This window comes from Heteronotia binoei, chromosome 21 (assembly GCF_032191835.1).
Source record: "Heteronotia binoei isolate CCM8104 ecotype False Entrance Well chromosome 21, APGP_CSIRO_Hbin_v1, whole genome shotgun sequence".
Lineage (NCBI taxonomy): Eukaryota > Metazoa > Chordata > Lepidosauria > Squamata > Gekkonidae > Heteronotia > Heteronotia binoei.
The window spans coordinates 170,529,995-170,552,845 of record NC_083243.1 but is presented as its reverse complement, the minus strand read 5'-3'; the positions used below and the strand labels follow the sequence as shown (position 1 = coordinate 170,552,845).

The 22,851-nt window shown below is 42.3% G+C and overlaps 1 protein-coding gene across 2 annotated transcripts; it reads left to right on the top strand.

Annotated features, from left to right (window-relative positions):
* The first annotated feature begins 461 nt into the window (after positions 1-461).
* SERPING1 (serpin family G member 1) lies at positions 462-22,518 on the top strand. Of its 2 annotated transcripts, XM_060262671.1 has the most exons (9): positions 462-585; positions 991-1,060; positions 4,528-4,632; positions 9,253-9,739; positions 11,486-11,623; positions 15,215-15,418; positions 17,587-17,729; positions 20,045-20,264; positions 21,937-22,518. In XM_060262671.1, exons 1-9 carry the CDS (start codon positions 476-478, stop codon positions 22,182-22,184), a joined length of 1,725 nt encoding a protein of 574 aa, XP_060118654.1. In that variant the 5' UTR covers positions 462-475; the 3' UTR covers positions 22,185-22,518. The 2 variants fall into 2 exon arrangements, with proteins under 2 accessions (XP_060118654.1, XP_060118655.1); XM_060262672.1 differs by lacking the exon at positions 4,528-4,632 and having other exon boundaries at positions 528-585.
* Positions 22,519-22,851: the final 333 nt, after the last annotated feature.

Sequence of the window (22,851 nt, the reverse complement as noted above, 5' to 3'; positions counted from 1 at the left end):
AACACATATTAACATGTGTCAGGATAATATACTAGCCCAATGAAAGAAGGAAGGAAAGAAAGAAACAAGAGGGGTTAAGCAAATGGGAAAGCTGCAGGCCACTTACAGATAGATCATCTTGTCTGATGGCTGCTTCTAGGGTTGGCTGCTAGTTCTAAGTGTATGCAAACTATATATACTGGAATAATACAGTAGAATTTTTTACCATGCATCACAAACTGTAGGAAGGAATCCTATTGTTATTTCTTACTAACGTCTGCAACAATAATCTGCAACATGAAGTGGCCCTTTGTCTGAAAGCTTGTCATCAGAAAGCAGAACAATAAAAACAAGCTGTCATAATGTGAGTATCTTCCAACAATTTCTGTGTTTTCCTCAGGCTGGCCTATGTCCAGCCTCTGTCATGATTTACAGGAATTCTCACCATAACAGGAATTATCCTTAATTTTTAACTGACCGCTGCCTCTAGCAGCCAATGGGATGTGAAGTCTCCCTGCCAGCTCCTTCCTCTCTCATACTTCACTCTGGATATGCAGCTGAGCTAAGGTGTGTTATAACGTTTGGGTCCTATAGATTGAAAAGAAGGTAATTTCTTGATATTTTACTTCTCTTCTATTGAGGAACTTGTATCTTTTTTGTTTTAATTGGCAGCTTCCCAGTTCGCTCCACAGGCTAATTATTTCCTTCCAACTAGAGGAGCTAGGGAAATGGAATTCCCCTAGATAAAGTGAAACCAATGTTTTTCTTAGACATGTGATCAGGGATTGCGAAAAATGGGAGAAAAGAGCCTGCAGGCAGCCAGAGGAGGAGGGAAAGAAGTTATACCAGACAGAGAGAGAGAGAGAGAGAGAAAGCAAGTGACTGGAGTGGATATCCTTTGGAATTCCTTAAGGGAAGAGCCACATGAGTACCTGACAGTCAAGACAGTTGAAGAAGGACAAGCACAGTCATCTTCTGCTGGAATTAAATACAAGTGTATTTCTTTGGCAGGTTGTCTGCCACCATGAAGACCTGGCTGATCTTCATATATCTGGTCCCTACTGTGATAAGTATAGAATGGGTAAGTAGCAGTATTTTGCATCTATTTCCCAACCCCAACCCCTAATATAGGAACAAAATGCAGTATTTAAACTTCGTTATACTCAGAGTTGTGGTCATGGGCTTCCATTGTGAAGCCTTAATATTTAAGGGAGTGGGGGCAGAATAATTATTCTACAACTCAGGCAGTATACTGGAACAGTAGGAAGACACACTGTTTCAAACATGGAATGTCCCAGTGTTCACCATCTCCTGGCTAAACCTGCATTTGGAATAAACTGGAGCATTATGGCACTTTAAAGATTAACAAGTTTTTAATCTATCTTAATCTTCCATGGCCTATAGCAGAGGTGAACAAACTGCGGCTCAGGAGCCACATGTGGCTCTTTCACACATATTGTGTGACTCTTGATGCCCCAACCATACCATTGGCTGGCTTGGAGAATGCATTTAAAGTTAGTTTCCTTCCTTCCTTCCTTCCTTCCTTCCTTCCTTCCTTCCTTCCTTCCTTCCTTCCTTCCTTCCTTCCTTCCTTCCTTTTTTGTCACTCTCAAACATCTGACATTCATGTCTTGTGGCTCTCAAACATCTGACGTTTATTCTATGTGGCTTTTATATTAAGTAAGTGTGGCCACCTCTGGCCTATAGGATGCACTTCATCAGATGCATGAAGTGCATCCTCACTTGGCAGACATATAGCTATGTGGTTATGAAAAAATAAGTTGTAAACAGCAGTGTTAAAGAGCTATGAAATACAGTAAGTATAGGGTGAAGCATAGTTGTAGAATATTCAGATGCAATCAAGAAATGTACAGAGACCATTCACAGCAACAATAATTGGAGATTATGCAATTTCCCTAGCTTTGCAAATCTTTAATGACTAAGTATTCCCAGGTCCTTGTTAAATCCTTGGGAAGTGCTATCAAACTTCTTGAGGAATTCTAATCCAACAGTTTGTTGAAAAATGATGACTTTTAATTAATCATTGGAGCACCCTGGGAGACTAAAATGCTTGGCTGTCAACAGGCTAATCCCATGTGGGTATTGTGGACATATTATTTCATAAGTCACACTGTTGTTGTTCAGTCACACAGTCTGGCTCAAGGTCAGCGATTTCACTGTCTTGGTTGTCAAGGTCATTGAGATCCTTCTTGTATAATTCTTCTGTGTATTCTTGCCACCTCTTCCTGATCTCTTCTGCTTCTAGGTCCCTACCATTTTTGTCCTTTATCATGGCCATCTTTGCATGAAATGTTTCCTTGATTTATTCAATTTTCTTGAAGAGATCTCTTATCCTTCCCATTCTATTATTTTCTCTAATGCTTTGCATTGTTCCTTCAGGAAGGTCTCCTTATCTCTCCTTGCTGTTCTCTGGAAATCTGCATTCAGTTGGGTGAATTTTCCCTTTTCACCTTTGCCTTTTGCTTTCCTTCTTTCCTCAGCTATTTGTAAAGTCTCATCAGACAGCCACTTTACTTTCTTGCATTTCTTTTTCTTTGGGATGGTACTGATTGCTACCTTCTGTACAATGTCACGAACCTCCATCCATAGTTCTTCAGGCACTCTGTCTATCAACTCTAGTTCCTTAAACCTATCCTTCACCTCCACTGTATATTCATAAGGGATGTGATCAAGGTCAAACCTGAATGCCCTAATGGCTTCCCCAGTTTTCTTCAGTTTAAGCCTGAATTTTGCAATGAGTAGCTCATGATCTGAGCCACAGTCAGCTCCAGGTCTTGTTTTTGCTGACTGTTAGGAGCTTCTCCATCTTTGATTGCAGAGTATATAATCAATCTGATTTCTGTGCTGCCCATCAGGTCACACTGAAGATTTACCAAATAGATGGAGAAGTTTGGTGTAGTGGTTAAGTGTGCAGACTCTTATCTGGGAGAACCGGGTTTGATTCCCCACTCCTCCACTTGCACCTGCTGGAATGGCCTTGGGTCAGCCATAGCTCTGGCAGAGGTTGTCCTTGAAAGGGCAGCAGCTGTGAGAGCCCTCTCCAGCCCCACCCACCTCACAGGGTGTTTGTTGTGGGGGAGGAAGGTAAAGGAGATTGTGAGCCGCTCTGAGACTCTTCGGAGTGGAGGGCGGGATATAAATCCAATATCTTCTTCTTCTTCTAGATGATCCCTTCCCAAGGTAGTATAGCTGATCTGAATAGCCTAGCAAAATAATTTGAAAGGAAGGCTACAGTGTAAAACTGTTGTATTAAAATTCATCTGAACGTTTGACAGAATGTAGGACTTGGGATTCCTAAAATATTACAGATATTGTGGAACTGAGAGCCAGTATGCTATAGCAGTTAGAGTGCTAGACTAGAATGAAGCCAGTATGCTATAGCAGTTAGAGTGCTAGACTAGAATGAAGGCGATCCAGATTCAAATCCCACATTCCCATGAAAGTTACTGGGTGATTTGGGCAAGCCATCCTTTCACAAGGTTATTGTGAGGATAAAAGGAACTAATCAGGAAAAATACTTTATAAACTCTTAGTGGGATTGGAAGTATATTTCTGGGGTGTGTGTGTGAATTTGGTTACATTTGAATTTTACATAAGTACATTTTGATGTGTACTCCCTATATGTCATAGTACTTGACCCATAGAATATGAAGGGGAAAAAATCTGTGAAAATAACTAACCTATGAACAAATAAAATTAATATAAATTTATTGTGATAATTTTATTAAACCTACTATCTTATGAAAAACTCTCAAGTGCTACCACAAAAGTATCTGAGTGCTTATTAAGGAACTATGTCTATTATTTATATCCTAGAAATTTTCATTGAGTCATAAACAGTATATCATTGGCAAATATAACATTTAGTCATTATATACTGAAACATAAAGGTCCCCATACATAACGTACCTAATATGCATTGTTTTTATAAGATGCAGCCCTATTAAGTTTCCTTTAAATGGAAAGTACTAGGCTTCACATTATAAGTCAGAGGTCCATAGGATATTTGTACAGACTTCAGCCTATGTAGCCTTCAGCTCAGTGTTTTAGCCTTCACTCTGAAGGCTGCTTTGAATTTCAGCCTAGCCTTTACAGCTTTATTCTTCCATCTGCAGCTTTAAGCATCAATCTGCTTTGGACTTCAGTTTAGCCTTATGAACTTGCCGGCTTCCATTTTCGTTTTGCACTTGCTTCCTCAGAAGTAGAAAGTGTTCCAACAGAAAAAGCAGCTTTACATAGATTGGAGAATCGTCACATTGGGATGGGACATTATTTACCATGCAATGTTATTTATATCCATCCATGCCAAAAGCTTCAGCTGATCATACCCATTAAGCCTCTATTAAAGGGACAGGACATTCTTTCCCCATGCCTGTTGCCCAAAAGGCCTACTTCCCATTAATTCTTCAAACACATGCTAAAAACTATCCCAATCTGAGCCCAGTTTCTTTTAAAAGAGGATGCATATTTATTGGTTACAATGATAAAATGTCCAATGATTCATGTGTATGTGTGTCTTAATTAAAGATGGTGGATAGTACTGAAGGACCTTCACAGCAGCAGAACAACAGCAGCGCAATTAAGGAAAATTGGTTCTGGCGGCTCTTCCCTCTGAAGTTCCCTTCCTTCCAGGTATTTCTGGTAACATGGATTAGAGCTATATCACCTTTTTCTACTGCTCCTAACATCTTCACAGTTTAGCTTCCAGCAACGTTTATATTCATTGCGAGACAACAGCTCTGAGAGTTCAACTAGGAACTGTTTCTCTAGCTTAGAGATTTGTGCCTTCATTCATTTCATTTCATTTATTGTAACTGAAGATAAGTCAAAATAATTCATAAGCATTATCTCAGTGCCAGACTAGATTTTACACCATTTTAGAGCTAAATTCAGCCATTTAAAAATACTATAAAGGCCTGATCCCTCGGTGTGGTAGGAAGAGGTGATCTTATCCCACCCCCGGGGCATGCTTTTTCAAGAGCCAAAACAGCCTCACAATGGCCAAATTCAACTCTAAAATGGTATCAGTGTCCACAGGCTAGATCTGTAGGCATCATTACATTCAGTTTGGCTGTTAATTTTCCAGGCTTTCCAGAGCAGTTTTGAGTATAGCATATATGTATTACGGTGTAAAAGCACAGCTGAAAATCAATGTATTACTGGTTTGGGTACTGATTGATTAATTGATATACTTATTTTTGAGATTTATGTGCCCTGACGTCGCTCCAATGGAACTGTTTAGGGCAGTAAATCACATCTAGAACACTTGAACATATGAACATATGAAGCTGCCTTCTACTGAATCAGACCCTCGGTCCATCAAAGTCAGTCTTGTCTTCTCAGACTGGCAGCGGCTCTCCAGGGTCTCCAGCTGAGGTTTTTCACACCTATTTGCCTGGACCCTTTTTTGGAGATGCCGGGGATTGAACCTGGGACCTTCTGCTTCCCAAGCAGATGCTCTACCACTGAGCCACCGTCCCTCCCCTAGCCACCGTCCCTCCCCTTAGTAAATATTCAATAAAAATAGTTATTTTTCAAAATTCCAGCTAGATTACAACACAGTCTCTTTTTGAATAACATTTATCGATTGCAAAAGACAGAAGAACATTGATTTATGGCTGTAGTGGAACAGCTTTAAAGCACAGTACACCAGCTTGCCAGGCCATGTCGTTCCCAATAGCTCTGACAGATAGCCCAACACCTGTGGAGCTAGCACCCTCTGCCTTCTAGAGCGATTGGAAATTGCATGCTTGTTCAAAGTTCATGAGGAAGACCGCCATGTCCAGGCCCTCCTCCTCCTATCATGACAAAGATTTGTAGTCCACCTTGTCAGGGTTGGGGGTTGCTCTCTATCTCCCTTCCATTGCTGCATTGACTGTCCACTTCTTACTACAGCAAACACCATCTGTGCCTCCTCTGCTTGCAAGTTGAGACATATTTCTTCTAGGTGAAGACTCGCAATTGCGGGCCATCCTAATGAGAGCTAGTTGCAGCTCTGCTCTCCCCTGCAAAGCATCTGGTTGGTACGGTCACTCTGATCAGAAGAAGAAGAAGAATTGCAGATTTTTACCCCGCCCTTCTCTCTGAATCAGAGACTCAGAGCGGCTTACAATCTCCTGTATCTTCTCCCCCCACAACAGTCACCCTGTGAGGTGGGTGGGGCTGAGAGGGCTCTCACAGCAGCTGCCCTTTCAAGGACAACCTCTGCCAGAGCTATGGCTGACCCAAGGCCATTCCAGCAGGTGCAAGTGGAGGAGTGGGGAATCAAACCCGGTTCTCCCAGATAAGAGTCCGCACACTTAACCACTACACCAAACTGGATCAGCCTGTTATTTCATCTACCATGGTAATCTCCTGACAACTGAACCCTTTCAGCTGTAGTCCAGTCTGCACCACTGAGGTCCATTGTTCCTGCAACACTGCTCAGCCTCCTGTCTCCAAGCCAGTCAGCCCTTTCCCCTGGAGAGCTGTCACTGTGAGAATCTGAACTTGTTGGGCTGTCAGGGACCCCTACATGCACTCATCCTGAGAGCTCACATTGGCAAAGAGACTCTGTCTTCCATCCTTGATCTCTTTGTACTCTGGGTACTGCCTGTGCTCTGCAGCAAGGGCTTGCTGTTAGTCTTCTTTCTCGTCCTGCCTAACCAAAAGGTCCCTTGTGAAAGTAACTTCTGCATCTCTCCTGTATTGTGCACCCACTTCCAGCCTGCACAGAATTCTTCATCTTGATCCATAACCACTGCCTACCATGCAGCAGTGTAACAGTTTTACCATAGTATAAAAAAGAAATTACAGTAAATCAGTAGTTTCTAACTAATGCAGTGCCCTGAGATAGCATTAGAGACAATAAGTACATCATTATATGCAAAGAGGAGTTACCTTATAGGTATTTTCCAGAAATAGTTGAGTCTCCAGATGGTGTCCAGGATTTATTGTGCTACAAAATAATCCCATAAATATACCAGAGTAACTGGGAATATTGGGAGCAGGCATTTTAAGCCTCCTGTTATGACCGTTAAAGAACAGTCTTATAGTCTTTTTTTCTTAAAACTCTTCCACATTTTCATTCTCTTGGGTCTTTCTTTGCTAGAATCCACAAATTTCTTCCTTTAATCTTGACCAATATTACAGCAAGCTTGCAAGCCGTGTCGACGTCGCTTTTCTGTTTCTTTATCTCGGTGATTTGTGTTTTCTCTTTCTGCCACAAAAAATCAGAGGCCTCTTCCATTTCGCCTTTGCACAATACATTCTCACACACTTGTATATCAGCTTCTTCCAATTCGTAAGGTATCTCTTGTACACCTTGAGATGCCAAATCCTGGATATTATTGGTTTCACCACATTTGTCCAGAAGCTTTTGAAAACAGTTTGATATGAGTTTTGTTAAAGAGCCAATTCCCTGCTGAATAGAGAAGATGGTGGCCATGAAATCCTCTTGAGCATTCACTTCAGTTTGAAATGCCATCTCCTTCTCAATATGAAACAACCCAATAGCAAAACAATTAAGACCAAAAATCCAGCTTGAAGTCTCAATTAGCAAATTCTTCCAAGTTTCCAATTAAGAGTTTTCTTCTCCTGAGTTCTAATAGAAATTAGATCAGTCTAGACAGATCACAAGATAAGTTTGTCACATAAAAGAGTTGCATCAAGCCTTTTCTCATAATATTATTGTATTGTAAGTCCCAATACTGTGTTTAATTTTGTACCAAATCCATCCATAAGTAAATATTCGCTACAATTTCTTTTATTTAAAATAATAACAGTTGTTGCAAATTTGTTCTTTTAAGTTTGAAAGCCAATCTTACTTGGGGGGGGGGGTCTTCCCCCTCGTATTGAACAGTCAAATTTGGTATAATAGTGAAAGTTTAGCTGGTAGGTAACATTGCAAGAGAGATTTACTTGCAAGGCAGGGTTTTGCTGGTTGTAGTAGCAAAACACTTTAACATCGAGCAGTTCTGTTACTGGTAGCTACAGCTGATGCCACACAAAATGGCAATTGCAACGGTGAGGCTTCAGGATAAACAAGGAGTCCCAGGACTCCGCTGTCGCTGAAAGTCCTGGGTTTTGTCGCATCCCATGCTTAGAGACTCCTCTTCTGGAGTCCCTTCGGGTATCCGGGTGTCCAGATCACCTCAACGTGTGCAATTTGAGGGGGATCGCAAGCGCTGCGATTCCCCCTCGATGTCGCTGCACTGAAGCCAGAACAGGAACGCCTTCCACCTTCTCCTTTTCCAGTATGTCTGTGAGCAATGCCTCAGCAATGGGGAGGAGTGCGATATTCCTTCACCCTTGTTCTTTCTCTCTCTGGCCTCTGCCTGCTCTCTGGCTTTGAGAACAAGACCTGGCCTCCTTCCTCCTTGGGGGTCTCCAGGCAGGTCTTATAAAGAAGTACCTGGGTGGGACTTCACTGGGCTCCCACACCAATGTGTCCCATGCATTGGGTGACTGACCTTCTGGCCAATGGGCTCTCATTCCTCTAAGTCACCAAAGTCTGTACAATCAGGGTCTCAGAAACAATTCATGTAGAAATCCAATGAGAAACAATTCATGTAGAAATTTTTTGTCTGTGGTCCCAAAGAACAAGTCCCAGACACATTCCCAGTCCCACCGTCACCCAGGCATTAAATAGCCTCATTTTGCAGATACTTTCTCAAAGAGTAGAGCCGCCTTCCAGTCGACACTGGAAAAACTATAGCAATTGTAAAACATACATGAAAGAACAATAATAATACGTGCAAAATCACCAGGAGAAATAACCATAAAGAACACACCTCTTATAACAATATGAAAATAGCTCACACCAAGCAGGATGCTTAGAACTCTTTCTCTTTGTCAATTTCAAAAAATCTCAAAGTGTCTGAACACAAGCTACACAGAATAAAAATAAATCCATTAACAGCCTCCAGGTGTGCTCCATCAACAGTTCAAGCATCTCCTTAAAGAAATATTGTAAAGAAAATTCACAAGAATGAGTCCAACATGTGTTTTTACCTTTTGGTCTATTGGGTAATAAATGATTTATAGTAACTATCCACTGCTTGAGATCTATGCCTCATAGAGCTTTTACTGGACAAAAGGAAAGGAAAAGATCATAGTTGATTTGTGGTTTGAAATTCCAGGCCCAGGAAACAGAGACTAGAGAACAGTGCACAATACCCTTGTCATTGTTGATGGGTAAAAACACTAGTTTAATAGCAGTACATTCTTAAACATGGTAAGTTGTACATCATTTGACTACTTCCTGTATGACAGGTGACTTCAGATTACAATGAAAACAACAGAAGCAAGAATCTGAGGAATCCAGAAGAAGGGCTAGTAGAAGCAATTACAAGGAATGAGGAAACTGCTGACTTGAAAGCTGAATCTAACACAGCAAGTAGGGAAGAAGAAAGTGAAAGTATTACAAAGGCATGTCAACTGGCAAGACTCCCTGGAAACCTCTTATTGGAATGTCTGAATGCCACAGAGCCATCCTTTGAGGGTGCAGCCACAACAAAGCCTACCATAGTTCCTACAACAGAGACAACTGACAGTAACCCGCCCCGACGATGCCAGCCTCTCAGTAATCCATGGTCATCATGTAATGAATCCACAGTGGAGGATGAATTAAAGTTGGCTGAAGCTCTAAGTGAATTTGCAATCAATTTCTATACGGCAGCAATACAGTATGAGGAGAGTGACTCTAATCTGGTCTTCTCGCCCTTCAGTATCTCCATGATGCTTTCTAACCTCTTGCTAGGTAACTCTTCATTCTCATGCCTGAACGAAATTATTACAACCTCAAGACGGCTAGTTTAAAAAAAAATGTTAAAATACAGTTCACATTTTTTTTTTTAAAAAAAAAGGACCAATTTCCCACTAGGCTTGTTCCAGCATCGAAGCTCTTCTCCCCCCACCCTCCAAGTCTTCTGTTCGATTTCGCACAAACTGTCCCGTGGCAAGCAGAAACTGGTTCTCAGAGGATCTTGCTTGCTGCGGGAAAGAGGCGGGCCAATTCGCTGCAACACAGCAGCTTGTGCAAAACCAGACTGAAGCATTGGGAGAAAAAGACCTCCAACGTCGGAACAAGCCTAGTGGGGAATCGATCCATATATCACAATATATATGAAGAGCTGCCTTTTGTGTTTCCTCTGTGATTACACAAAATGAGGAGCCCCAGTGCTTAAAATTTTGCTCATGCACTCGTGGAAAGAAAACCTTTCACATTGTAAGCATTGCTGTATGTATATATCATTTACTAAACAAAGGTTTTCTCATAGAGAAAATGTAACTTAAGAAGCAGTCCTCATACCCTTTGTACAGATTCCTCATTTGCTCCCCCGCACATTTCCACCTGTTTAGCTCACAGCTCTGTTTTATTGTTCTTACGCTATAACTGTGACTTGCTACACCACCTTTGTCATTAATTTACTTAAAGCACCTTCCCGTGTGCTGATTGTTAGTGATGGGACTTCATGGGTACTCTGTGTATTTCTTGCCAATTCTTTTGCCCTAACAATTTGAAAATCAAATTGTGAATCCTGTTCCCCAGGGCCAGATTTGGGGGGAGCAGAAGGGGTGCTTGCCCTGGGTGCCACCAGAGGGGGGCCACCAAATTGGGTATGGAGTCCATTCTATTCTATGAGCCCATAAAATAGAAAGGGCCCATAAGAAGGCATCATTTTTTAAACTTGCCCCCCCTCAACAACCATGTAAATCTGGTCCTGCTGTTCCTTCCATTTTCTTTCATTCCTGTTCATTTTAGTCTGTTTGCCTCTTCACTAATCTCTCTCTCTCTCTCGGCTTGACTTCGCGAACGAAGATTTAAGAAGGGTGCAGTAGTCCACGTCTGCTGCAGGCTCGCTGGTGGCTGACAAAACCAATGCGAGACAGGCAGATCCGGCCACAGTGGCTGCAGGGAAAAGTCTGATTTGGGGTTGGTGCTGTAGCAGTGCGATTCTTCCTCAATCTCCTTTTCACTAATCACTCCTCAATCACTAATCACACATCTGACTATTATACAGGGAACCCTCTATGATTTTGTAGAATGTGTGCAAATATACATAATTTCAGAGGTTAGTGCACAGGTTTTTTTTTGCATCCACATCATCTTCCTTCCCCAGATCAAATTCAATTTCAGTTTCTTTTAATTTTCAACAGAACCTTCATTTGCACAATTGTGAGTCGCCAGCCCTTTTATCATTCATGAAACCATAACCCCTCTTCCTTGAAGGCAGGCCACGAACAATATAGCTTGACTGTTTCATGCGTCAGTCACAAAGCCACCCCCACTTTTCGTAGCAGTTTTTAACATATTGGAAAAACTATTACACTTTAACAAGTAATAAAGCACTGTACAAATAAACTTTGATTGCTACCATGACAAAACGTAGCAACTTCTAATCTAAGAGAACAGAGAGCAATCGTGCATTTAAAAAACACCTGGATGAAAGAGGTCTTGGCCTGCCCAGTTACATTCTTTCTGTGTAATACCTTTGCCTTACAGGAGCTCATGGACAAACCAAAGAAGATCTTGAGAATCTGCTCTCCTACCCTAAAGAATTCACTTGTGTCCACGATGTAATGAGTACATTCCGCAAATCAGAAGCCATGAAGGCAGCCTCTGCAATTTTTGCCCAACCAAGTGAGTAAATTGCCAGTTCCAAGAGGAGTAAGTTCCTCTACCTGGTCTGTCTATGAGTTGGAACTATTCTGTTCAAATGGACCATACCACTTCAGATTTCAGGTGGGTAACTTTTGTGATGTCTCCCCATGTTAAAACTTCACATGCTGTGCTAGTTTTCCAGGTCTAGGGAACTATTAATGTAGGGGAATTTTGAGAAATGTAATTTCTTCACCTGCAATTTGAAGGCCATTCTAACACAGGACATTCTAACACCTCATTATTGCTCCACTCTTCTGGGTGTATAGACCTGGCTTTATTCACAGAGATGTGAGTTTCATAATATTAGCATAGATCCAAGAGGGCAGCCGTGTTGGTCTGAAGCAGTTGAACAAAGCAGGAGTCAAGTGGCACCTTTAAGTCCAACCAAGTTTTATTGAGAATGTAAGCTTTCATGTGCTCTCTAAGCACATTTCATCAGACTGAAGGGCATTTCTCTACATAGCTCTCTACATAGAGCAAACAGGACAAACCCTGCGCCAAAGGATAAATGGACACAAATCTGCCATTAGGAATTACAGAACTGAGAAATCTGTGGGAGAACACTTTAGAAGAAGAAGAAGAAGAATTGCAGATTATACTCCACCCTTCTCCCTGAATCAGAGACTCAGAGTGGCTTACAATCTCCTATATCTTCTCCCCCCACAACAGACACCCTGTGGGGTGGATGGGGCTGAGAGGGCTCTCACAGCAGCTGCCCTTTCAAGGACAACCTCTGTTAGAGCTATGGCTCACCCAAGGCCGTTCCAGCAGGTGCAAGTGGAGGAGTGGGGTATCAAACCCGGTTCTCCCAGATAAGAGTCCACACACTTAACCACTACACCAAACTGGCTCTCTTCTTAACCTTCCAAAGCATTCAGTGGGTGACCCCAAGGTAGCTGTTTTACTGCAAAGGAACTTCAAGAACAGAATGGAGAGAGAAATTGCTGAATTACAAATTATTATGAAACTTGGGACACCTCCCCACGACTGAACAGGGATATTGGTTTTTTATCTCATTACATATGATAAACCCACTCTCAGTGAGTATAGCTATACATTCACAGTATTCCAATGCATTTCTCTTTTATAATAGTGTATCAGAATAATGTTTTATATTGACATACTCAAACAAAGGATATTGGCTATTCATCTCATTATATATACCTAACCCATTTTCATTTTATGTAACGGCAGACTAGAATGATGTTTATATTGTATAGATTATTGCTGATAAGTAAATTAGGTAGCCTGCAACTAGGAAATACATGTCCCTCTGTGATTTGCAAGAACACCAATTGGCAGGGAACTTTATTACCTTTTATGGCTATCCAGACCAAATGGCCAAGCCACGCAGTTTTATCATGTGACCACAGCCAGTTTGCACTCTTAAACAACAAACTGCATGTATTTCAGCCCATAATACCTGATCCCCTCATCTGATGAAGTGTGCTTAGAGAGCACATGAAAGCTTAACGTTCTCAATAAAACTTGGTTGGACTTAAAGGTGCAACTGACTCCTGTTTTGTTCATAATATTAGCATAATATTAGATTACTGGAATTACTCTGTAGAAACAGTTTGAGGGAAGGAAAGCAGGTGCTCCATCTCTTGATATTAACACTGGACATAATCCTGTTTTTTAAAATGTGATTTGGAGTCCTCTGAGAAATATACCCCTATGAAAGATCCCAAAGTTGTAGTATGAGGAAAGGGTTGTGGGGAGAAGAAGTATGTTCTTCTCAAGATGGAGTGATGAATGTTGTCTTCTTATTTTCTACATTATAATGATCATAGATTTTGGTAATGATCATATGAGCAGCAGCACCTATATGTGGAACTTCTTCATCAGTGCAACAGCATTTTAAACTGAGCCCAAGTGTTATAAAAAGATTTTAACTATTGGAAGGTTCATGGAGAACAAACTGGCTAACTTTTGTTCATGCAGACACTCACATGATGATCTTAAAAATTGAATCCAGGAGCACAAAACATTAAGCCTGAACTGGCTCTGTTTGTCAACAACCAATTTATATCTTTCAGAATTATGATTGAATTATATATATTTTATTCATTTTCCATCTCACCTATGCTACACCTACATCATTAAATACTATGAAGAATAAGTAAGTAACAAAATTGGCATTATTACTCTATTGAACACGTGGATGCATTCATGGGAATAAGTTGGGGGAGTTACCTGATACACAAAAGTAAGGTTATGAGGAACACTTTGGGGCATAATAAGGTCATAATTTCTCAGATTTATCTGCTGATAGTAGGTACAAGACAAGTGTCATGTGAATGCTTTTAACACTCTTTGGGAGCGTGTACCCAAGCATGAGAGTTGCTATTCCCTATAGTTTTGTAGTATATCAGACACCTTTAATCCTTTAAACTGTATTTTTATTAGCCATATCGGGGCCTCATTGAAGAGAAAAATGGGAACAAGATGCCCAAATAAATTTCTCACCAAGGAAACAAATATTATATATAATTGGCGTTGTTATAGTCTCTAATGTTAACTTCCGTGAAAGATTGTGTTCGTAAGTACTGCATTGTGTTATCATCAGTGGTTGTTAATCAGGTGGAGCTATAGTCCATCATTTAATATTACAAGAGTATATATGTAATCAGTGGGGCAGTGGGAATACTAATGGTGGTATCATGTTTATGGGATATTACTTCTCGATATTTGTGTAGCACATTTCCTAGGTTTTCAGTATATTTCACTTATATTGTCTCAATAATCCATACAACAACCCTTTAAGTTATGACTGTATTATTATTACTACCATATAGACTGGGGGTTGAAAGAGAATGTGCTTGGTTTAATTTAAACCAGGGCTTTTTTTGTAGCAAGAACTCCTTTGCATATTAGGCTACACCCCCCTGATGTAGCCAATCCTCCAAGAGCTTACAGGCCTCTTTTTACAGGGCCTACTGTAAGCTCTTGGAGCACTGGCTGCATCGGGGGGTGTAATCCAGGACTTTTTTGAGCAGGAACCCACAGGAATGGAGTTCTGGCTGACTTGGCACTGGGGGGTGTGGCCTGATATGCAAATGAGTTCCTGCTGGGCTTTTTGCACAAAAAAAGCCCTGTGTGAAACAATGGTGATATCAGGGGTGTGGCCTAATATATAAATAAGTTCGTGCTGGGCTTTTTCTACAAAAAAAAAAGTCCTGGTGTAGCCTAATATGCAAAGAAGTTCCTGCTACAAAAAAACCCCCTGATTTAAACATTAAAATAAATGCATGTCTGAACTAAGATTATAATGAGAGATTTCCAGATTCTCCATTCATGCTCAGTTACAGAAGTTAATCTCAGACATGTGGTAACACTAATTATGGCTAATATGCATATGATGCTGTTCTTACCATGCATAATCTGCAAATCCTTTTGATCAAAGAAAATCTTTCAGGTCCTTTTCAGTAGTTATAGTTATTAATATAATTCCCTTGCTCTTCGTTTGGATTAGGTGAAACCTGTCAAAATAATCCCACAGAGCAAGGCATATTACTTTCTACTAAGGAGATATTTCAGATTGTCTTTCCTGGGTTTTCTGATATACAGGGCTCACCTGGAACAGTGATTTCTACCAGCTGTCACAAAAATTCTATCGCACTGTGCTGCGGAGTCTCACTAATGACAGTGCCAGTGATGTAAATGAAATCAATGACTGGGTGAGAAGAAATACAAACTACAAAATCAAAAAGCTCTTGGATCAGCTGGATTCAGATGTCCAGATTGTGCTTGTCAATGCTGTCTACTTTCACTGTAAGTAGGAACTCCTCAGACCTCCCAGCCCCACAGATACAAAGCTGACCTTGGCCTTGAAGCCCTCAGTGGCAGACTATCCTTGGCAATGCCAGTGCAGAGTCTTAATTGTGGACAGCTTCACGTCAGCATTTGCCACTTGCTTCTCATAAACCATGCCTGTACCTGCTCCCAATCTATAAGCCCTGTGGCTCCAGGGCTGTGTTGTGCAGCCTGCTAGAGAATGAGTTCCTCTTTTTCAGATGGTTTTTAATATAATTTTTCCGATTCCAGTTCAAAGCAAGCCCGTAGACACGGGGGTGGGTGAGCTATGGAGGCCCCACCCCAACTTCTTGGCAGGGCCCCCAGCTCAGAGTTCCGATCCAGCCATCAGGGCCTGTGCTGTGGCCTCCTCCCTCCCCCGTGATACAGATTGCACCAGAGGGGGGGCAGGAGCACCCACCAGGCTCCCCATGCCATTTAAAGGGCAATCAGCTGGTTGGTGGGGACTTTAAATCACATGTGGAGTCCAGGGGCTGCTCCTACCATCCCCCCCCCCCGATTTGAATCATGGAGGGAAGGAGAAGCCTGAGGCCTTCCTTTCCTATGTCCTCTGCAGCTTCAGGGCTGCCTCCCATGATTCAAATTGCATGGGAGGGGCAGTAAGAGCAGACCCCAGCCTCCATATTCAATTTAAAAGCCACCCCCCCCCCCCCATGATTCAAATCATGCAGGAGGCAGTAGGAACATCCACCAGCTTCCCCAAGTGATTTAAAGACCCCACTGACCATCTGGTCGGCAGGTTCTTTAAATGATTCTGACACCCCCTCTCACGTGATTTGAAAGGGGGAGACGGTTGGCCCTCAAGCTGTGGCAGGAGTGGGGTGGTGGGGAGGGAAGGTCAAGTGGGGGGCATAGTTGAGATTTTTTAAGGTGGGGGCACTTTTAAAAAATTCAGGTGCCCCCTGAACTTTTTAAACAGCCCCCCAACCTAAAAAATTCTGGCTATGCCCTTGGTTCAAAGTGAAAACTGAGTGACTTAGCATGTATAGTGAGAGAAGTCAATATCTCTGTTAAGTCCTGGGGGTTCCATTGTTCAGAGTGTTGTAATAGCTTGCAGTTCTCCTATTCCTTACTCCTAGCAATCTCCTATTCCCATCTGCTTCTGAAGTTCCTTTGCAACAAGCAGCTACTTTAAGATCCCCCATTGAGTGTCCTGGAAGGCTGACATGTTCTTCTGTTCTTGCATACGTTGGAAGTACTCCTTCAGGCATAGATGTCAGAAAAAGTCTTTCAGATCCCCAGACACAATGGCCACAAATCTGACATCAAGAATCACAAGAATGAGAAACCTGTGGAACACTTAAACCTCACAGGACACTCAATGGGGACCTCAGAATAGCTGTTTTATGGCACAGTTGCTTTGAATACACAGCAACTGTTTTCTATTCTGCCCTAGCTCAGAGACTCCAGCCATGCATTTACCAAATGAAGGTATCTGTGATGCCATAATTTCGTAAATTTCAGTACAGTGTCACCCTTATGAATAAGGAGGAAACAAGACACCTGTAAATGAACATCCAGGGAAATTTTTTAAAAAGTTCCCCTAAAGGCTTTTCTGTGTTGCCTTTTACTGTCAAATTTGTGACCATTAGTTTATCCTATGCACATGATATTCATGTTTGCAGATCTTAAAGTGACTATTCTAAAAATGAATTTCAAAAACAGAATCACAGCAAGAGGCTGCTGAGATACCACTATAACCACTAGCCAACTCCCACCTTTTCCTGGGTTTGGCCCAGCCCAGGGGCGTTGTTAGGGGAGTTCCTGCTAAATTTCTGGGGAGCTTCTCCTTAAATCCCCCACTGACCATAATGGCCCCTCCCTGTGATGTCACCTGCTCCTCCCTATGATGTCATTGGATCCCAGTTCTTTTAGGGACCTATCATAGCAATGCCTCTGGCTGAGCCCCAGCCCCACCCCCCCGGGAAATTGGAAATTCTACACCCGTGGTCACAGATTTCCCTTTAATATACAGTTTGGCCATTGGACTATGAACTTCCTAAATACGAAATGTTATTTCTTTTTATTTTCTTTTTCAAAAATTTGCAGCTCAGTTTAATGAGCCTTTCTAGGTTGTATGTATAAATAAGTAACCTCTCTCTGATCCAAGTTATTTATCTTTCTAGCCAAGTGGAAGAATATATTTAGGATAAAAGATACAACAAAGGAAAAATTCTACCGCCCAGGCCTCCCTCCCTTCAAGGTGTTCATGATGACCAGTAAGAAATATCCGTTGGCTTTCTTCACTGACCACACTCTGCAGGCCAAGGTAATGCTCATGACCCATTATTGATGGATACTGTTAGGTGTCCCTATACTTTCCCAAGCAGCATTACTGGGCATCAGAAACTTGTGCTTGTTTGTTTTTTAATTCCTTTCTCTACAGTTGTTCAAATTGAGCATGTGGTGGAGGCAGATAGGCAGTGCAATTTTAAAGGCCAACTATGGTTGGCAGCCACTGGTGTAACTGCTTCCCTAAGAGTTTGATTAGTGAGTGGCTGCCAGGTAAAACTTCATCGTTGGGTTTTTGAGGCTGCAACCACTATAGCATCCCAGCCAGGCAGGTTGCTAGGAGATGAAGAATCGACTCTCCCCGTCACCTCAGACACTCCTTGTAACAAGAAGAAGATACTGAAGAAGATATTGGATTTATATCCCGCCCTCCACTCCAAAGAGTCTCAGAGCGGCTCACAATCTCCTTTACCTTCCTCCCCCACAACAGACACCCTGTGAGGTGGGTGGGGCTGGAGAGGGTTCTCACAGCAGCTGCCCTTTCAAGGACAACCTCTGCCAGAGCTATGGCTGACCCAAGGCCATGCTAGCAGGTGCAAGTGGAGGAGTGGGGAATCAAACCTGGTTCTCCCAGATAAGAGTACACACACTTAACCACTACACCAAACTGGCTCTCCAAATTGAAGGCATTACAGTGCACCCAGAGAATTACAGCGGAGAGTCAGTTCTTCATCTCCTCGCATCCTGCCTGGCCAGGTTAGGCTAACAATGGTGGCAGCAAAAGCCCCTAACCTAGCACCAGTACTAGCCAAGCCTGCAGTTAGTCCCCTCTAACCACCATGAGTGCTAACACAAACAGCAAAAGCAAGGATTACAAAGGCTAATAGTAATTAACATTGTTAATTTGTGATTCATATTTGATATAATGATGGTAATGAAAATAGCTTCTTCAGTTCATTCACATCAAAAAGTGAATTCTGACTTAGTACCCTTGCAGTATTAATGTTTCCAGAGTTCTTAGGAAGAAGCCGTAATATCATTACCAATCCCCAAGTGGGGGCAAGGGATCTCCCAATTTAGAGGGCCTTCCCCCACTTCAGGTTCATCAGAAAGTGGCGGTGGTGGGGGGGAGGGAAATGTCTGCTGGGCATTCTATTATACCCTATGGAGTCCGATTCCCATAGGATATAATGGAGAATTGATCCAAGCGTATCTGGGGCTCTGGGGGAGGGCTGTTTTTTGAGGTAGAGACACCAAATATTCAGCACAGCATCCAGTGTTTCTCCTCAACCCCCCCCCCCAAAAAAAAAGTTTCAAAAAGATTGGACCAGGGGGTCCAATTCTATGAGCCCCAAAAGAAGGTGCCTATCCTTTCTTATTTCCAAACGGAGGGAAGGCATTTAAAAGGTGTGCGGTTCCTTTAAACGTGATTGCCAGAACTCCCTTTGAGATTCAATCATGCTTGTCACACCCTTGCTCCTGGCTCCACCCCAAAGTCACCTGGCTCCACCCCTAAAGTCCCCAGATATTTATTGAGTCAGACCTGGCAACCCTAAGCCATAGAACTTAAATCAGTTTCATACCAGTTTAAATTAATAGTGTAGATGTCTTCTTATACTCCAAATATTAATACATTTCTATGCTACAAAGTTCTCGGGAGCATGTCAGTGGGCCAAAACAGATAAGACAGTAGGAAATCCATGACTGGTCTTCCCAACCTGCCTAAAAGGCTAATCGTTTTTGTGCAAAGTCTCAATCTGATTCAAGACTAATGCTGGAGGGGAGAAGGAAATTAACCCTTCTACCTTCTCATGGTTTCAGCAGTTGGAACCAACTCCCTCCCATGTGCATTCCCATTAATATTAGCCTTAGAAAGGAGGAGGTGGTGGTAGTACAATTAATGATACCGCAGAGAGGTAGGAGAATTAAACCCCTTCTCCCTTTGCATCATAGACCCATTCTACACTTGAGCCAAGCTCAACGTGATGACCTTTTTCAAAAATGCTGGGAAGATTTCACCATGGATCTCTGAGCACCAAGTCTGATTTGGTCCTGTGTCATTCCTCGCTTGCCAACATCCTTGAATAGCACAGGTTCCTACTACTGAAGTGGGACACATCTTTAAACTCCTAGCATGTACCATACAAAACAATTTAGGGATTTCTTTGGAAACCCACACAACTCCTTCAAATATCTTGTGGGCGGCAGGAACTATAGAGCACAAAGTTGCAGAAGCAACTGTGGTTTGCAGATCCTAAGCCAAGAAGAGGAAGGAGTAAATACTGATTTTTAAAGCAAGATGCATAAGAATATGGAAGAGACATAAAAAGCTAATACAGTTTGCTTTGCTAGGTTGGTCAACTGCAGCTGTCCCACAACATGAGTCTGGTTATTATCATGCCTCGATTCCTGTCGCAGAATCTTTCTGATGTGGAGAAGCGTCTCAGTGGGGATATCTTCAAATCAGTGATGACCAAGCTGGAGCACATCCCTTTCAAACCAACTGTAGTGACTATTCCCAGGTTCAAGGTGGACTCCTCCCTGGACCTCATGTCCGTAGTGGGAGAGATGGGTAAGAAAAGTGAAATAAAGGGTGGAAGGATTGAAAACAAGAAAAAAGGGTCATCAATGTTCTCATGTTTTGCATAGTGAATTATGGGGAAAATACCATCTACCAGAGGCATATTCCTTTAACTCATATTTATCTTTTCCTGAGAAAGCTGTTTGTGCACCATATAGCCTATGATATAAGAGAACTCATTCAATGGCTTCAGGTAGAAATGGGGCACAAGATCCATATGATGGGTGCTTCATGTTATTCTAGGTCCTGTTTACTCCAGTGGGCCACACTGAGCTGATAATGTACTCACAGAATCAGTAGCTTCACTAAAATGAGTTAAATGGTCTATAGAAGCACAAGGAACGATGTACCGTAAAATAAACAAAAAAAGAAAGGGGAAAATAGGTAAAGCTCAAGACATTTCTTTTTTAACTTTTTAAAGGAGTTTATTTTATGGTATGTTGATTGCTGTGCCTCAGTAAACAAGTTAATTCCTTTCTGTATGTACCTTACTGGTTCAGTTTGGCCCACTGAAGCAAATGGGACTCAAATTAATATCTATTATGGCCATTCTAGTTAACAGCAAAACTGAGATAAATCAATAGATCTTCACAGTGGACTGAGGAGAAATCCTGAAAGCTGAGGAAGAGGTCACTTTACATCCCTGATTCTGGATACCCCTTTTTTCCTAATATGTAATCCATTTCATTGATATCTGTGAAGCTACTGGGAAGTCAAGTCTGCACAGCTGGTACTTCCTAGCCCTGCTACATGATATGCTCTTAATTGGAAGTATGAATGATTTAGGACAAATTAACGTTACAAAGTCCTGCCCTTCCCACTTGTCTTCAGTGAGTCCTGTTGATCAAATGTGTGCTAGGAGTTCCGTGATCCAAACTTAATCTCCAGATATGTGGGGGCCCAATTTAGATTGGAACTATGGCACTCAGGGAGATGGGGTTTAAGCCTTCCACCCTATGCAGTTTTGTAAACCTGAAACAGCCCTGCAGAGCTACTATTTGCCCTGTTGAGGAAAACTACATGTACTGACTGCGCCACATGGGTTTCCACAATGGGGCAAATCGCATCTCCCCAGGAACATTTCATGTTAGGTAAAGAGCGGGGGGTGGGGGGGGGTGCTCCTTCTTCATGTATGCTATGGCCCCAGTCCAAGTCAGGCCAATGCATGTCTGGGAATACCACCATGTCCCATTTTCCACACCAAGCCAAATGAAGTCTACAAGCTATGTGCTTTCAGGCCAAGAAGACCAGGAGCATGTCTCAGTGGGGATATCTTCAAGTCAGTGATGACCAAGCTGGAGCACATCCTTTTCAAACTGACTGTAGTGACTATTCCCAGGTTCAAGGTGGACTCCTCCCTGGACCTCATGTCCATAGTGGGAGAGATGGGTAATACCACCATGTCCCATTTTCCACACCAAGCCAAATGAAGTCTACCAGCCATGTGCTTTCAGGCCTAGAAGACCAGGAATTTTATTGACATATTGGTTTAACAGTAGCTTAGTAGCACAAAAATAGTACAGGCTTATACTATTTGATCTGCTCTCGCATAGTTCTGGTTAAGGTTCCAGGCTTCTGCCATGCAATTCCCAAGAAAGGGAATAGTTCATATATCATCTGAGCTGATATTCATTTATTCATTCCATTCATTATTCCCCTCTAGCATATGGTATTTTCTTCGATGCCAACTTGTGTGGAATTTCTGAAAGTGAAGAGCTGGCAGTGTCCAGTGCCCAGCACAGAGCTGTGATGGAAATCAATGAGGAAGGAGTGGAGGCAGCTGCTGCCACAGCTATTTCCCTGGCACGTACAGCCAATTTCTTTGAGGTGCAGCAGCCTTTCATCTTTGCAGTAGTGAATGAGAAGAAGTTCCCCATCTTCATGGGGCGCATCAACAATCCACAGGCATGAGATAACTTCCTCCTTGCTCCTCTCACTTTCTGTCTGTAGGTGTCACATCTTCCACCAGTAGGATTGTCCTAGGCTCATCTTGCAGTATTTACACATAATGCTTTGATTGGCTGTGGTGCACGCACAGAGTTTTTCAGATCCCTTTTTGCTTTAACCAATTACTTTAAAAAAAAAAATCCATTCTCACCTTTTGCTGAGGCTCATTTATGTGATAGACTGAAAAAGACATCTCATCTGTCAGGTCCTTCTTTTCCCAGGCGCAACCACTGCAACAAGCCTGTCAGCCTCTTGCATTTCTTTCTGCTTGATAATGGAATAAAGAATGTCCATGCCAGCTTACTGGAGTGTTATTGTTGTGTTTCTAGAAAAGGGTGCTGGAGGAAATTTGGGGTGAGAGAGTTATTGTCTTGTATCCACTAGAGTAATTAGAAGAAGAAGATATTGGATTTATATCCCGCCCTCCACTCCGAAGAGTCTCAGAGTGGCTCACAATCTCCTTTACCTTCCTCCCCCACAACAGACACCCTGTGAGGTGGGTGGGGCTGGAGAGAGCTCTCACAGCAGCTGCCCTTTCAAGGACAACCTTTGCCAGAGCTATGGCTGACCCAAGGCCATGCCAGCAGGTGCAAATGGAGGAGTGGGGAATCAAACCCGGTTCTCCCAGATA